Genomic DNA, 18267 nt, shown 5'->3' on the forward strand with positions numbered 1-18267 from the left:
TGCACTGATATCATTTACTAAACTAGGAAACCATTTGTCCTTGCCCTGTAGTTTTGAGTTTAGGTCATTGAGATAGCTGGTAATATCAACTAAAAAAGCTAAATCAAACATCCACTTTTCATTACACAAAAGGACCCTTTCCTTGGGGAGCTCTTCGTCCAGAAAATCATGTACAATATTTTTCAGTTTCCAAAATATTTTGAGAACTTATCCTCTAGAAAGCCAACACACTTCGCAATGAAGGATGAGATCACCATATTCCATATCTAACACCTCACAATATTCTCTGAATTCTCTCCTATTTAATCCTTTAGCTCTAATTTTATTCACACATTTTACAACTGGTATCACAACATGCTGCAAATTCAAATTTTTTACACACAGAGACTCTTGGTGTATTATGCAATGATATTTTAGAAGAGGACGACCTAAAAACTTTTCGAGCAAGGCTACAGTTCCAGCAACTCTACCAATCATTGACGGTGCTCCATCAGTACAGACACTTAAGAGTTTACTAAAGTTTAAATGCTGATTTTCTAAACATGACTTTACTTTCTCAAATATGTCTGACCCTCTAGTTTTTCCATGGAGTGATTTAAGGCCAATAAGTTCTTCAAATATGTTAAAATTATCATCAATTCCTCTTATAAAAATACTTAACTGGGCTACATCACATATGTGAGCAGATTCGTCCAAAGCTAATGAAAAGAAAGAGCACGCATGGACACGTTCCTTCAGTTGCTCAAATACATCATGAGAAAGTTCCTCAATGCGTCTTGTAAGTGTCTGCTTTGAAAGAGCGATTTCGTTTACCTTTCTTTCAATACTTTTATCACCAAGACATTTTGCAAATTTTTGGAGGCATGGTTTAACAATATATTCACCGTCAGAGAAAGGCATATGCTTTTTAGCCAACACAAAGGCGATTTCGTAGGATGCTTCGAGCATTGCCAAACTTTCACAACTTCTCTTTACAAAGAGATTTCGCCTCTTTTTCATATCCTCTCTTTTCTTGATCACATATACTTTCCGTAACTCAGAGCCAGGCATTAACTTTTGTTTTTCTTCTACTTCAACTTGGTGTTTCTTATAGTGTCTGCTAAGATCATGTCTTCTGTTATCTGAGAGGGTGCTTTCACAAACAATACACATTGGTTTTCCTGAAGGACTCGCAATAAATAAGAACTCATTTTCCCACAGTTCATTAAACTGACGTTTGCTATCGCTTTCTGCTTTTCTTTTGCTCATGTTCTTTTTCACTGTAATGGGACTATAAAAAATCGAAAAAAAATATTATTATTATTACTAGTACATCCCACAGGATCATTGATCCTGTTTAATCCATGAGAGTATTGAAATTTTTTTAGATTTCATTCATATATTCGTAATCAGCTTGAAAAACTGCAACAGTTTTATCGTTTTCAAACATTTGAACTTATACAAAATGTTTGAAAAAACTAAACATATTAAATTAAAAAATCATTATTTATTACTTTTTATCTAGAAAATTTATTTAAAAATGATTATGAGCAGTCTTTTTTGTGATACTATTCTCTAACAATGATTATAGGAAATCTTTCATGTCCTTTCAGCCTTCTATTAAACCAAGTCATAATAACTAAAAAATTAAAAATTAAAAAACTGAAAAAAATTTTTGATTTAATTTATATATTCGTAATCAGAGTGAAATTCTGCAAAAAACTGCATCAAATGATGTATAAAACATTGAGATTTTCAGATATTTGAACTTTTACAAAATATTTTATAAAAATTTCAATATTAATACAAAAATTACTATTTAATTTTAAAAGAATTAACTCAATTCAATTTAAAAAAAGAATAAATACTTGCTTATTATGAATATGTTTTCATTCATGTATGCATGCGTATGTGTAAGGAGGAAAACTTTTACTCACGTCAATGCGAAAAATGAAATACTTCTACTGAGCTGCACTTTTTGTTACAATATTTAACATCCGGTTTGTAACGTACAGTTAATCTGACCCTTAAATTTATGTTTGTTTCAATGTATCTATATCTTCTTGTGTATTCACGTATGCGTTTTAGGTTGCTGTTTCTGTATCTAAGTTTCTCTTTCTCTTCTTTCTATTATGTCTTGATATAAAGATATATACTGAATTACATAACAAATCCTTGCACCAAACGTTTTCATACACAAACACAAATGACAAACACACACACATCAACTTCAAACTCCTAATAAATGGACTCACACTCATATACCCGCAAACGTACATTCTCATCTCTGGGCCACTTGTAATCGTGCAATGCGCCATAGGTTGGCCACCCCTGCCCTAAAACAAGCACAGTTTAACGTTTATAGTAACAACATGAACATTGAAACCGTCACAAGTACAAATTAGTGTTACAATGTGAACAAATGAGACTCAATGTAATAAAACAAACACTGAAAAACTGTTAGAAGTTCAGGTTAACGTTTAGATTAACAACACGAATAGATTAAACATGTTATATATACATTTTGCCATTTAGTGTAACAGCAGTAACAAATAGCTTATAAGTTCATCTAAGTCTTTAGCTGGACAAAACAAACAGATCATACATTTCACAGTTTAACTTTTAATATAATAACATGAAGAGTGTAAACCTGTCTCCAGTGTAGTTTAAATTTTAATATAATAACAGTACATACCTGTCTTCATTGTAGTTTAACTTTTAATATAATAACACGAAGAATGTAAACCTGTCTCCAGTGTAGTTTAAATTTTAATATAATAACAGTACATACCTGTCTTCATTGTAGTTTAACTTTTAATATAATAACACGAAGAGTGTAAACCTGTCTCCAGTGTAGTTTAAATTTTAATATAATAACAGTACATACCTGTCTTCATTGTAGTTTAACTTTTAATATAATAACACGAAGAGTGTAAACCTGTCTCCAGTGCAGTTTAAATTTTAATATAATAACAGTACATACCTGTCTTCATTGTAGTTTAACTTTTAATATAATAATACAAAAAGTGTAAACCTGTCTTCAGTGTAGTTTAATTTTTAACATAATAACACGAAAAGTATAAACCTGTTTTCATTGTAGTTTAACTTTTAATATAATAATACAAAAAGTGTAAACCTGTCTTCAGTGTAGTTTAACTTTTAATATAATAACACGGAAACTATAAACCTGTCTTCATTGTAGTTTAATTTTTAACATAATAACACGAAAAGTATAAACCTGTTTTCATTGTAGTTTAACCTTTAATATAATAACACAAAAGTGTAAACCTGTCTCCAGTGTAGTTTAAATTTTAATATAATAACATGAAGAATGTAAACCTGTCTCTAGTGTAGTTTTACTTTTAATATAATAAGACGAACATTTGGAATTTGTCAGAAGCTTGAAATTTAGCTTGTATAAAATTGTTTAGTTTGTTTTGAATTTCGCGCAAAGCTACACGAAGGTTATCTGCGCTAGTCGTCCCTAATTTAGCAGTGTAAGACTAGACGGAAGGCATCTAATCATCACCATCCACCGCCAACTCTTGGGCTACTCTTTTACCAACGAATAGTGGGATTGACCGTAACATTATAATGCTCCTACAGCTGAAAGGACGAGCATGTTTGGTGTGACGGGGATTCAAACCTGCGACCCTCAGATTACGAGTGGAGTGCCGGGGCGTTGAAATTGTTAAAATTACAGATTACCTTTCGCATAAAAAGAAGAATACTGAAACTTGTTACATTAGAAGCTTAAACTTTAGTACAATAAAACATGTCATAATACGGATGTATGTTTAATGTAATAATTTAATTAGAGTGATGTATGTATGTAAAATAAAATTGTAAAAAATGTAGTTCGAGTAATGTCTTCATGGCTAGTTATATATATGTGTATTATAAATCAATTACACGTTGTAATGGTAACGTTAGTTCATATAAATAGCACCTGATACTAGACATCTTCCAAAATCTCCTGAAACTTTCCTTCCGTAATGATTTTCCATTCGTAATCAGAGAACAGACGTCAGTCATGAAAGTGGTGCGCCTAGTGTTTACATTGTAAATAATTCATGCAATAAAAAACAGCTTAGCAAACTGGTATAGGTCATTTAATTGTGTTTCCAGGTTTATCCAGTTGTATAAGCTATTGCATCCTTGTGATCGGGCATGAACTGAATACAATATGGACTTGTATTCATGGACAAATTCACCGAAACGCTTACTCATCTTAATATTTCTTAAAATACGATTCTAGACAGCGCAGACACAAGCTTGTTATTAGGGTTAGCAAAATTCACTTTGAAGGAAGCAATTGTAACACGTATAAGGTTATCTTATCGCACACTCATGCGTGTTGCTACATTTAGCAGATAATGTTACTTTGGATGATTTGCAAATTTAATCACAGTGTCTACTTATTCTCTGTCGAAAGTTACGTTTCTTTTGTTTGAAAAAAACACACACTACAAAATTAGGAATTTTATAATTGCTTATAGGGGTCGTAAATAAAAAAAGCAAGGTAACATGGTTGGACATCCTGTACACATTATTTGCTCAAACAACAAACCCCTATTTTGGCTCAGTGCTGTCACCTAGAATTACATGTGTATGAGAAAAAATGTGGACGCCATTCAAAAATTTATAAAAACCTTGTTTTTTAAGATGGGCGGACTAAAACACACAGCTTAGTGATCAACTGCATCTTGAGGGTGGGGTTTCTTAGATCGTGCCCCGTACGTGCTGAAAAATAAATAATAGCGCTTGGGGTCATGAGTGAGTTATAAGATCGACTATTAAGTTCTACTATTAGAATATCTGCAAGGTAGGCGGTTTCTAACGTTTCTTGCCTTTCTTATGGGCCTGGCATGGCCTAGCGCGTTAAGGCTGAGGGTCGCGGGTTCGCGCCCGAGTCGTGCCAAACATGCTCGCCCTCCCAGCCGTGGGGGCGTTATAATGTGACGGTCAATCCCGTTATTCGTTGGTAAAAGAGTAGCCCAAGAGTTGGCGGTGGGTGGTGATGAGTAGCTGCCTTCCCTCTAGTCTTACATTGCTAAATTAGGGACGGCTAGCACAAATAGCCCTCGATTAGCTTTGTGCAAAATTCCAAAAACAGCCTTTCTTATATTATTTCAAAATTAGGGATGACTAGTGGTGTTAGCCTTCGAGTTTACCTCGAGATAAAACAAATATTTTCGTTTTGAAGTAAAAATATCGAAAATTATCGATTTATATTCGGTAATAATACTAAGGATGGAATATTAAAACACTTTTCTAGTAACCCTTCATGAAGATAGAATGTTAAAACACTTTTCTAGTGGCCTTTCATGAAGATAAAATGTTAAAACACTTTTCGAGTGATCCTTCATGAAGATAGAATGTTAAAACACTTTTCTAGTGATCCTTCATGAAGATAGAATGTTAAAACAATTTTGTAGTGACCCTTCATGAAAATAGAATGTTAAAACACTTTTGTAATGACCTTTCATGAAGATAGAATGTTAAAACACTTTTCTAGTGACCCTTCATAAAGATAGAATGTTAAAACACTTTTCTAGTAACCCTTCATAAAGATAGAATGTTAAACCGCGTGTTATTTTAAAGAATATGATTTGGGAGCTTTAAAAATATGGCAAATCTAAAAAAAAAAAAAAATCAGTTTTTAATGAAAAGATAGCTAAGTTACAAGTGGAAGCTACGCAAGAGCAACCAGAAGTCAATAAAAATAGTGAAGTAGTGTCATAAAAGTGTGTAATCGAAATTAATGGAGACCTAGAATGAACAAGAGTAGAAACAATAGAAACAGGAGAAGAAACAGTAATAAATACATAAGTTGATAAACATAAGAAAGAAGAAAAGTTACGTAAGATCAAAGCGTAATGAATGTAAAGAGACAAAGGATATGAGACAAATCGTCACTCATTTGTCTTAAGTATACGTTAAAGAAGAAATAGAAAGTTTTGAGGGAAATAAATTATTGCTTTGTAGTTTACGTATAACAGTGACAGGCTATTTGTGCTGTGTCCACCACAGGTATCGAAACTCGGTTTCTAGCGTTAGAAGTTCGCAGACATACCGTTGGGGGTTCTAAGAGCAAGAGAAATGGCGTCACTGTTTGGAAACGTGAGGGAAAAAAAGACTGATATTTTAGTTTCAAAAATAATTTTTAGCTCTAGTTTTGATTTCGTTTTGCTTATTTAATTAAGTAGTAGTCTCTTTTACTTTTGAGCATTTCAATTTAACTTTATTTTCCATTTTGAGTTATAAATTAAAATAACGTGTTTATATTGTGATTATTTTAGGTGTATAGTTACTACTAATTACTCTGACAAGTTATATCTCGTGGTGTGAAGAATATATGAATTAAATGAAAGTAATAAAAATATAATTTTAATCAAATACTCCTTTCTTTCAGAAAATGAAAACTTACAAACGTAACAGTTTACTATATTACATAATCCAAACTATAGCCACAACATTGACAAAAGCCAGTGGCGGATTTAAAGTTGTTTGGGCCCAACATCCAATGTAATCTACATAGAATAAAATTATCAATGGTCCTCCATTGAGATCATAAGTCCTGGGACTGAGCCCCTACCTAAATACGCCACTGATGTCAGCAGAGATAAATATTTAAAGTCACAGTATACAACCTACAAAACAATGTCGAAAAATAATTTGTTTTTTAGTGTCCATTATGATTATGAGTATGTGACAAGAGAGCTTACTCTGTGCTGACGGTTATTCCTAGTAAATTCAGTAATATTCATGAAATGAACCTTATTGGTCTTTCCAATCCCATAAGAAAATTTAAAACTTTTGCCTTTGAGAGAAAATTAGTTGAAAATTGAAACCTTTCCAAGTGTACAAATTCTTACCAACTGCTGTTGCTGTTTTGAGATTTGTAACATTCCTTTGTGATCGTTTTGAAGAAGCGTTTAGTTTTAGTTTTTGTTAACAGAAATTCGTTATTTTTCGTTAACGAAAATATTGCTGAATCAAAACATTAAAAAAAACGACTGAATGATGAAGATGCAAAAGTTTGAGCCACAAATATATGAATCAAAAAATAAGACAGGCTGAGAGAAATACAAGGAAATGTAAGTTAAATAAAGTACATATTAGCAGTTCGTATTTGACTTATAATTGCTTAGAAAATCATTTTATTATTATTATTATTTCTCTTCCACGAAGTTCTGTGAGAAACTTAAAGTAATTACTGTTTATGAAGCAACACTATTTACTGCAGTGCACATGTGCAAAACTATACATTGATACTACCACATGTCTCTTTGTGTGTTCGTGTCTCCTGCCCTGACTGATTTACATCTGATAAGAGATTCCTGTTTCAAATCCCCTATTCGAGTCTATGGTATAGGCCAGATCTTCACCCTGGACAAAGTTTCTCGAAATATGACATAAAAAGAACGTTTATTTCTAAAGCCATACGTGTTAAGCCTTGTTGGACCACTAGTCTGTTTGTCCGAAGGGAAAGAAACTGGTAAAAACGTGTTACACAATGACGAATACTTAAGTACTGGCGCCAGTCTAGTAACAGTCTTAAGAACTACGTGAAACCGACTGAAGAGAAAACGGCGGAAAGTTAACATGTAATTTAAGAACAGAAACGAAAAAAAAAAGAAAGAAAACTTCCAGACTTTATAACTAAACATTTGTATTGAAGGTTATAAACATGTACGGAACATATATTATTAATAAAGAGCAAAACGAAAATCTTGGTACCGATACAAGTTTAACTGAACTGTATGATATGTGAAAATGTTTTTCAAGCATGTGGGGGCACGTAGAGAAGCTACGCAGATGCAAACTGATCAGAACTTCCTCCTTTTAATAAAAAACATACCATGAAAACAGTTCTACAAGCTATTAAATCATCTTATTTTTACTGTACAACATGCCATCCAAAACAGTTCTACCAATGTTCAAACTTCCGTAGTTTATTGTAAAACATATAATTTAAAACAGTTCTACCAATGTTCAAATTTTCTGTTTTTCCTGTAATATATATTATAAAAATTGAGTCGCTACTCTTAAAACTTTCTCTTTTCCTGTAAAGTAAATCATTTAAATATTTATATCATTTTTCAAAACCTAAACCGTCTCCTTTTACTACAAAACTCAGATATTTATTTTACAAAGTATTAAGTTATTTTATGTGAAAATAAAGTGCCCCGTTGTATAAAATTTTCTGGTATATCGTTATATCGAAATTAAACACACCAGGTGAAGTTTTAACATGACGTCACTTGTTGATAAGCTGTGTAAATGCTTTTGTAAAATTAGTACCTTTTTACTTCCATTTTGCAAACATTTCATTACAAAAAGTGCTTTGCATATAATAAGAGCAGCCTAGACACCCTTATACGAATCTAACTTTGAAACCAACGTTGTTAGTTTACGTTTGATAACTGAAGTACTGAATTATAAACAATGGCTGATAACTCTATGGCAGAGATTTTGTAAGGTGAAACAGTTGAAAGGTATCACCCGCAAAATAATATATTCTGTACTTCCTAGGTTGTTTTTTATTGTTTTTTAAGAGAAAAAGTATGTATATATACATATACATAATTATATTTCAATCCTAAATTGTTTTGGGATGTTTATATGAAAATATTAATTGATATAAGGCTACATAAGCAAAATGCAAAAATGGTAATGATATAGAAATAAAGTTATGGGTTTGTATGGTTGCATTAATAACTAGCTATACAGGGGTTTTAAGTTATATGCTTAAGTTACATCACGTTTCTCTAGTCTCAAATACTCTCTAATTTAAAAATACCAAATATTCTTTAGCGGTTTTTAACATTTGTAATAACTTTAATAAAATGCAAATTTAAAAAATCAACATCATATGCACTTTAGACAATTGATAGAAAGTAATATTTGTTCCAGAGAATGGGAAAATAAAACTTCTAATTGGTGGAACGACTCACACTTCTGGAAAACATATTATTTAGCTTATTTTTACTCAGAGAAAGAAATTTAAAAATACAAGTAAATTTGTTTAGTGTTTTCTGAGATATCTGTATTATGTAAATCTAATGAGAAATCAGCTTTATTGTCTCATGAAACAAGAGTTTAATATGACAAATAAAATCAACTTTATAACATGCCTTAAAAACAAGGGATTTTCAAAAACCTTTTAATTTTCTTCTTTGTCTGAACATTACTGTATCTTCCTTTCTGGAAACGTTTGTATGACGTAAGAATCATCCAGTAGCCAATCTCACTGCTCGTGTTCCCGAAAGTTGCTTTGCCTACTTTTAAGTTCGAGGGTAAGATGTGATTTCCCGTAAAAATTTGACATAACTTCTTTTCCCTCGAGGACATTAAGTATCCCATATATTTCGTATTATTGCCTTGAATCTTTAAAATTGTTATTCCTCACACACTTTGCCTTCTTCTAAGAGAGAACAAAATGTATTCAATCAATTATGAACCTATGTCATTAGTGTACAACAGCCTTGCAATTTTTGAGTAGGTTTCATAAAGGTTAGTCTTAATAATGTAAGTCAGGTTCTTGAGTATCAGCGACGCTTCTTGTTGCTAGAATATTTTATTTACATTTATTTATGAAAATGTTTTAACCTGGATAACGTATGAAACATATATCAATATTTGCTAGAACTTAAAACAAAATATATAAAGTTTATTACGACTATGGAAAACGTATTTTGTTTACATCTTTTATCCAGAATATCGTAACAGTCTCGTGCTTTAAATAATGAAATATAAACCTTAGTATTAGGAATTTCGTTTTGAGACGATTAAGCTTTAAATAGACATCTTGTTATGAACTTCAACCTATACAAAAACCCTTTATTGTCGTTATGCATGCTCACCAAACGAGTGTAGGAAGTAAAATTTTTAGTTTTATTAACTTTCTTTGTTTGAAACGTTAACCACAATTACTTTTAATCAGAATTAGTTATGTAGTCGACTAAGTTTACTTTTATAATAAATACATCCGTGAATACAATACATACCTTTCAAAATTCTGTCGTGAATGTTTAAAATTTGTAAACTTCGATTAAATACATTATATTTAAGTTTATAAACCTCTTGTACATATGTCACTATTTTATCATTAATAAAGATTCGTACAAACTTGTAATACAAAGGGAGTATTGACTAAATATCATGTTTAAAATAATTCTAAAATTACAAAGCACATTGATTTCTTCTACAAATTAAGTAACATCCAATTCTGTCTCTATAAATTATATGAGTAGATTATATACAGATTAGTCCTAAGAATATAATCAGTTTTCGTATTCGGCGCTGAAGTAAATTCAGTGAAGTTTGCTTGAACTTATTTGGCTCCATTTGCTCAATTTAGTATTAAATCTTACTATTCTGTTATTATTACATCATATTATATGTTTATGAAACACTAAAACTTATCAGTTACTGCTTTGTAATATTAAAATTGTTAATACAATTTCACCATTATATTACTGATAGTGGAAAACATCACAGAAAAATTGCAATGATTTTCGAAATCAAATCATGCAATAACAACAGTTTCTGATCTAACCACGTTTTGAAAACTTGATTGTTAGGTTTCGTGTTGCTGGTTAAAGTCTACAAGCTGTTGATTATATTTTTTTCTTCTTATTCACTTTGGAATGTAATTCAGGTTTCAGTAGTTGATTTACAGAAGTGATTAGTGAACCCTTAATGCACGTGTTGTTGCAAATTTTAGATGGTGAATTAAAAAAAAATTGATATTTTGGTTCATCATTACCTCGTGTAAATCATTTTGAAAACACTTAATAATATTATTGTATAACTAGAGAAAGATTCATACTGACACTTAGTCAAAATAAAGTTACATACCGACACCTAGTCCAAATAAAGATACATACTGACACCTAATTCCAAATAAAGATACTACTGACACATAGTCAAAATAAAGATACATACTAACACCCAGTTCAAAATAAACTTACATACCGACATATAGTTCAAATAAAGAGATACATACTGACACCTAGTCAAAATAAAGATAATACTGACACGTAGTCAAAATAGTTATATACTGACACCGAGTCAAAGAAAGATACATACTGACGCCTAGTCAAAATAAAGATTGATGCATAGTGACACCTTGTTCAAAATAAAGTTATATACCGACACCTAATCAAAATAAAAAAAAAAGATACATACTGACACCTAGTCCAAATAAAGGAAGTTGCAGTACCAAAACCTTGTCGAACTAAACATAGGTACAGTTGCGACACCTACTGTCAACAACTCTCTCACCTCATTATCTTGCTTCAGATGTAATGTTCTATTTTCATCTAAGTTTTCAATTAACACACTGTTTTCAGTAAGAAGGTGAGGAACAGTATTTTCAATTAGTTTTCCTGATGGTAGTGAATCAGTTTTGATACTGATACTGGAAGTGAATCAGTTTGATTGGTTCTCTGAAGAACTGAGCCTCGTATTTTTGAGCTGTAAGTCCGTAAAGTTACAGCTCCTACCATGAGAACATACCTTGTATTAGGCAACATTTGCTATTATCCTGTTTGTATTAAACATATTAATATCAAGCCACTAAGAAATGTTAATGCCATTATAGAAAACAGATAATGGAACAACATACAAATTTCTATGAACATTATAACCTTGTTAATTATCTTTTATCATCAACAGTATTGTAAGATTTCTATTAGTAGGTGTGGTTTGTGAATTATTCGATACGAATGACAATACAATGTCTAGTCCTTTTAATAATAACGAAAGTGATTTATTTTTTCGACTACAAACTTTGCTACTTGCACTATTTAATAAACCAACGACAGGCATATCTTCAGAAATAACGTAAATATTCACTTATTTGTTGTTTTTTCCGTATGTACAATACTTCTTGTATTTCTGGTATTTTGTGAACACTATTACAGTATTCACGAAACTGAAGTAACAGGCAAGCTGAATAGCAAATTTTCTAATCCAGTTAGAAATACATCTCTGTAACAAACGCACGAATTTTTCAATAACTTCCTCTGGACACATCTAAATTGGATTATATGACGTTCACTTTGTTTATCCAACTCTCAAGAAAATTTTCGATAAAGCCACATGATTATCATTTGGCATTAAAAAAATCTCCCTCTAGGAAATAAAATAACCATAAAGTAAAATATAAATATACAGAAAGATTAAACGTTTCTTCATGAAAAGTTCCAAAATTCCGATGGCAGTGCTTATAGCAAGTAAGAATCAACATAGCCTATAATTCTACGACTGCATCTTTCCCAGATTGCAACATTTTCCCACTACTTCCGGTCTTGTTACAAATACTCTAATGAACTGTGGTTTTACCAGGAGGAATAAAACTTGGTGGTTATTTCCTGCTGACGTTGGGTGATCAGTAAGGTCACTTGGAAATGTACACTGTAAATGTTTGTTTATACAGAAGCAAGCACGTGCTAGTTCCACAGATATTACATTCAGTGACGTCATATACATACGAGGATTTTGAAAGGGATGAAAACTGAGTCCGCTAAAACAGTTTGTAATTTTTGTCTAGTCACACCTTTCTTGAGATGTTTACATTTGAAATGAAATCTCGGATTCCTCAATAATTCCGAGTGTCAAGTGTTGTATTTTGATATGTAATTACAAATATGTTTTTGTTTTATAATAAATTATTTCTACATACGGTTTCTATGATAGGTCGAGGTTTAAGAACTCCGCCCTGGAAATTTATTCAGATTTGTCTCAATTATATAAATTCCCATACACATGAACAGAACACTGAATTTACTCGCATATATTACATAAGTTGATGATGTAAGGTGTCATGTGCTTGCTCGTGCTTAAAAATTTTGAAGATGCAGCAATATCATAGTTTTTTTGCAGGAATTGGAGGAAATAAATTAATCGTGTGGCAGACGATTTGTTAGCAAACGTTGTTTGTTTGACTGAATATTTAAATAACTTTTGTTCTCATAGTTTCTAAGGAAGCTTTCACTTTATTTACTTCGTTTCTCCAAGCAGCATGGATGAGCTGTGAATTTAGCGTTACTAGTCTGCTGCAGCAGAAGTGGCCAATCACGTTTTGAGAAAAAAATATATTCCCAGCTGTATATTTAACTTGTTAAAATGCAGATATGATTTCTTCAGTAAGGTACGCGTATTCCTTTACAAATTTCTCTGTCTTATTTTTTTTGCCATGATAACGTGTAAGACCTTCTCTGTAACCATGATAACGTATAAGCACTTCTCCGTAACACTGTCATAATAACATATAAGCCCTCCTCTGTAACACTTTCATGATAACATATAAGCCCTTTGTAATACTGCAATGGAGACATATGTACCTAACAGTTTTACTCAATATAATTTCAACCTCACAATATGTTACTCGTGTTATGGCTATACTGTTTAACGTTTTTGCTTACTGTATACTTTTATACAGAGTACGCTAACACACATACACACGTGTTAGACCTAATCCTCATTAGTTATCTAGACATATTCTCCATCTTCTTTCCTCCACCAAGTGTGGAATGGCCTGATGGCTAAGTCACTCAGTTTATCTGTAGGTTGGTTTCGTTACTGGTCATGTTCTGATTTTCACCCAAGTGGTGTCATAATATGACTATAAATTCATTTTTGGTTTATACTGAATTTTACGAGGGCGATCTGCATTAATTGTCCATAATTTATTGTACCAGAAGATTTTTTAAATACATAGTAGCATTTTGTGGATAAAATAACCTTGCCCATGGCCATCCTTGCAGCTTAGAACTAAAAAGGTTAAAACCCTGGCCTTCTTATTGCAACTCAGTTAAAATGTGGTGATTTACAAATGCAGATGGTTCTTCAAAATATATCTTTTCATTAAGTGGTTGTAATATATGACTTTCTAATACAAGGGACGAAATTTTAATATTTGTAAAAAGCATATTTATAGTATTGAACTATACAGGTAAAGAACAGGCTATTTGTTGAGCACCAGAGGGAGTAAAGATAACTAAAGAAGCTTGTAACTGGAGAAATTACCAAGAAAAAGTGACCTATTATAGCTGAAGTAGAAGTTTCCTTGTAATTCAAAGATAATAACTTACACAGAATTGCATGTACAAAATCGGCAAGTTCTTGTTCAAATGAGTTTCCTAAGACTCATAGCTAAATGGAAGCCCAATTGTCAAAAGCTGTACGAATGATATATGTCTTGTGAAAATGGAAGTAAGTCATCACAATGGGTAGATCAAACGTTCAAAAAATTTATTATCATTCTGTCAGAAGTAAAGAGTCCAGGAACGACACATAACTTGCCACGAAAGTATATCAAATGGCTTCGGCCTATTGCTTTAATATCAAGATAAACATTCAGAGTGTTTAGAAAACATTATCACGATATATCTTCATACTGTAAGAATAATGTGTTAAAAATATTGTAGCATGAGAAAATCAGCCAGATTAGATGACAATAAGGCACGACTCCATGGAGAAAATATCCAGTCAAATCAACCAGCTGTCCTACAGAAGGTTATCAATATGTACCATTTAACGCTAAATCATTTATAGACATATCTCTGGAAATTTGTTCTAGTAAGTCGATTAAACAGGCTCTTAGCATTCGTTTTTCTATGCACACTTGTTAGCCTGTAAAGAATTAAGAAAAGAGTACAAGGATATTATCGACTTCCATGCATCCAACAAAAGCCTTCTGTTGTCGAAACTGGAACACCACAAAGTACATTATTATTGTTGTTGGTGGATGGGATGAAAGGTCTAAACATTCATTCTTGTATCACTACTGTACATTAAGAACACCTCTGCCTGTATACTATACATTTGTATAATGTAAAAGTATACTATTCCATTTCACTCTGTAACAAACAATTCAATTGCAAAGAAATATTGACTTATGCGCCAGAACAAAGAAGAAAATAGCCCTTTGACAGCAGCGATTAACTGCCACCTGGGAATAAAAAGTAAGAATAGCATTTCTGTTTATTGTAAAGGATACATATATACTAATATACGACCTATCTAGTTCAACTAAGATACGTATCTACTAATATATGACCTATCTGGTTCAACTAAGATACATATATATACTGATATATGACCTCTGTACTTCAAAATAATAAAACGCTGAGCAGCAAAGCCAGTAACCATAACAGCACCAGCATTAGCTTCTCTTTTTACACAGGGCCCGGCATGGCCCGGTAGTTAAGGCACTCGACTCGTAATCCAAAGGTCGCTAGTTCAAATCCCCATCACACCCAACATGCTCGCCCTATCAGCCGTAGGGGCGTTATAAGGTTACGGTCAATCCCACTATTCGTTGGCAGAATAGTAGCCCAAGAGTTGGTGGTGGGTGGCGATGACTAGCCGTCTTCCCTCTGGTTTTACACTGTCAAATTAGGGACGGCTAGCACAGATAGCCCTTGTGTAGCTTTGCGCGAAATTCAAAACAAACTGAACCAAACCTCTTATTACATGCTAGCGTGTACGTACAACCTTCGGACACCATCTGCTGGGTCAGTACAACATCAAGTAAAATAGCGTCACAAAAATAATTAGTAATAATAATAATTTTTTACTTCAAGTTGTTTTGAATAAGCACAAAGCTACACAATGGGCTATCTGTGCTCTGTTCACCACGGGTATCGAAACTCGGTTTTTACCGTTGTAAGTCCGCAGACATGCCGCTGAGCCACTGGGGGGCATTTTACTTAAATCACGATCCAAACCACATTTTACTTCATCAACGCCAAAATATGGTCACACACTAGAATGCAGTCGTGCTACTGTTGTATATACGTATCGCTGAGTTGTGTATGTTATAACTGCCATCTAGAGATAGAAAAAATAATTATATTAGTTCAAAACGTAGTGAAAACAAGTTTTAACTAGATGATACATATTCTACCAACATGATAAAATAACACTTCATTTCATTTAACGTTAAATGATTAACCATTTAATTTAGGCACTTAATCCCACCTATAATGGCTGTGCAGGGTTTCAGCTGACAATAACAGCAGTCAGATCACTCTCATACTGTTTGGTATTCTTTCATTTAAATCTTTTAGGACCACTAGATATGTACCGCAGCATTTATTTTCAATCAGTTTGATTGAGGTAATACAGTAGAGTGTTTCTCGTTATTGTCAAACTACATCTACCCCTTCTACCTTGGGATCCTTGAAAAATGCGATCCTGAGAGGCTCATTAAAGACATGGAGTTTCAGTTTGTTAACATCTTGAAGCAACCCTAGCATGTAGTTCATTTGATTGAGCTATTAACATACATCATATCGAACTGTCGTGTTGGAACTGAGCTGATGGGATGTACATTGTTGGATATGCCCTGTAGTCGTATCCAGACACTTGGATGGAGCGTGCTCTATCAAAAAAAAAATATCCACTTTATCCAACTGATAGCATCAGGTTAACCTACATCAACTACTTAATGTGTTTCTGTGAGACATTGGTTGGAAGTTCATACATTATACCTTCAGAGAGCTATACAACTACTGTCCATGTGCTTGGTATGCCATCGTGACACACGGTAGGTATTCATCCAGTACTGACAACTTTTCATTAAAACATCAATACCACACACTCATCCAAACCACATGACAGTGAAGGATATGGCGAGGTTCTTGTTTCTACCACACCTAACGCTTAACATAATTTGATCAGTGTGTGTATATTCAGGCGATCCTGACTGTATCACTCAATCAATAAGTTTCAAGTAATAAATAAGACCAATACTGTTTCTAGAGTAGTCTTAGCAAGTATGATCCTATAGTTAGTGGTAGCTTTCTCTGATGTCTCTAATTTTTCTTTTGTGCAGAAAATATGTTCCCGCATCTGTACCATCTTTAAAGCCGTTATATGAATACTGATAGAAAACCTTTCCACATGTTTGCACCTTGTGACGACTAATGACACCCTCTTCCCTTTACATCATACAAAGTCTGAACTATATGTTATTTTATAGCTCTTGGGCTAGTTTTAGACATGCAAAAACACTAATGCCAGGTTTCTCAGTGGTGGCCTAAAATCTGAACAAAAACAATGCTTGCCCATATACACTAAACATTCTTCCTCTTTCATGTGTCGAACAAGTGTTAAGTCTGAGGGCTCACAACGCTCTAACACCAAGTTTCTATACTCTTAGTGGATATAGCACAGATAGCAAACTTTATAGCTTTGTGTTTACAATATAAACATGAAACTTACATTTTCATTCCAGTTAAAAATATTATTCATTCCCCTGTTTTTTTTTTCCCAATCAAGCAAATTTGGTAGAAATTATTGAAAACAGTTTAATTTCTGTGTGAAAAAACACTTAAAAGTTTGACGTAGTATCTGTATGGATTTTAGGTCCAAAAATTTGAAAATAAGTATGAAACCCGATCTTTCATACGATTCATCATTTGTCACTGAGTCATGCCAGTTTTGAAAAATTACTCCCCAAATCCCCGGATAATGGCAAATCAAAAGCAGATTAAGTTATATATGATGTTAAAAACTTTTAAAAAATAATAAAGTATATCAATGTCTCTTAGATGATTTGTTTTTTATTACTGTTCAGAATGATCCACATTATACATCCAATAACTTTGTACTGTTTTATATTCATTAACCAAGTCTTTTGATACTTCATTTGATTGGTTAAAGTAGCCAGCCAGACGTTCAGCTTAGTATGCAAGACTATGTAGCTGAGATTATGGGATTCACGTTCTACTGGAACCCACACACACAAAATCACGCTTTGAACTTTGGAACCGTTGATGCATTATAAGAGTGATGGTTAAATTCTATTATCTGATCTGACAAGATTAGTCCAAGAGTGGGTGTTGTTGGCTAGCCTGCATTTCCAATTTTACGGACAACTAACGCAAGTATCCATCGTGTTCCTTTGCGCGAAGTTCTACAAAACAAACAAACAGTTAACTTCTTGCTTACAAATCAAACACGGTATTCAAAGAAGTTCAGATTATCTCGCTAACAAAATTTTGAGCCATGATTAATTTGTATTAAATACCTTATTTTCTACAAGGTTTCTGTATTTCCTTTTGGAAGAGTATATTAAAGCACGCCAAATCATCCCTTCAGTACTTGAGGTGAGAACCGAGTTGAAACATTTTTCAAACTTAAAATACGTATATAAAAATCTTACATCCAAAATTAGATGTCTTTCATTACTAAACTCAGCACCAGAAGGTAACTGGTTGTTTGTGATCTCTTGTGCCCACTGGTAGAGGTTTTTTATACCATCCAGTG

The 18267-nt window shown here is 32.8% G+C and overlaps 1 protein-coding gene across 4 annotated transcripts; it reads right to left on the bottom strand.

Annotated features, from left to right (window-relative positions):
- Positions 1 to 203: 203 nt before the first annotated feature.
- On the bottom strand, positions 204 to 13347 carry LOC143257492 (SCAN domain-containing protein 3-like). Of its 4 annotated transcripts, none has more exons than XM_076516252.1 (2): positions 11272 to 13315; positions 204 to 1270 (listed from the first exon to the last, which is right to left on the bottom strand). In XM_076516252.1, exons 1-2 carry the CDS (start codon positions 11274 to 11276, stop codon positions 208 to 210), a joined length of 1068 nt encoding a protein of 355 aa, XP_076372367.1. In that variant the 5' UTR covers positions 11277 to 13315; the 3' UTR covers positions 204 to 207. The 4 variants fall into 4 exon arrangements, 3 of the variants coding, with proteins under 3 accessions (XP_076372367.1, XP_076372368.1, XP_076372369.1); XM_076516253.1 differs by having other exon boundaries at positions 11176 to 13315; XM_076516254.1 differs by lacking the exon at positions 11272 to 13315 and adding an exon at positions 2235 to 2991.
- Positions 13348 to 18267: the final 4920 nt, after the last annotated feature.

Source organism: Tachypleus tridentatus, chromosome 7 (assembly GCF_004210375.1).
Source record: "Tachypleus tridentatus isolate NWPU-2018 chromosome 7, ASM421037v1, whole genome shotgun sequence".
NCBI classification, from domain to species: Eukaryota; Metazoa; Arthropoda; class Merostomata; order Xiphosura; family Limulidae; genus Tachypleus; species Tachypleus tridentatus.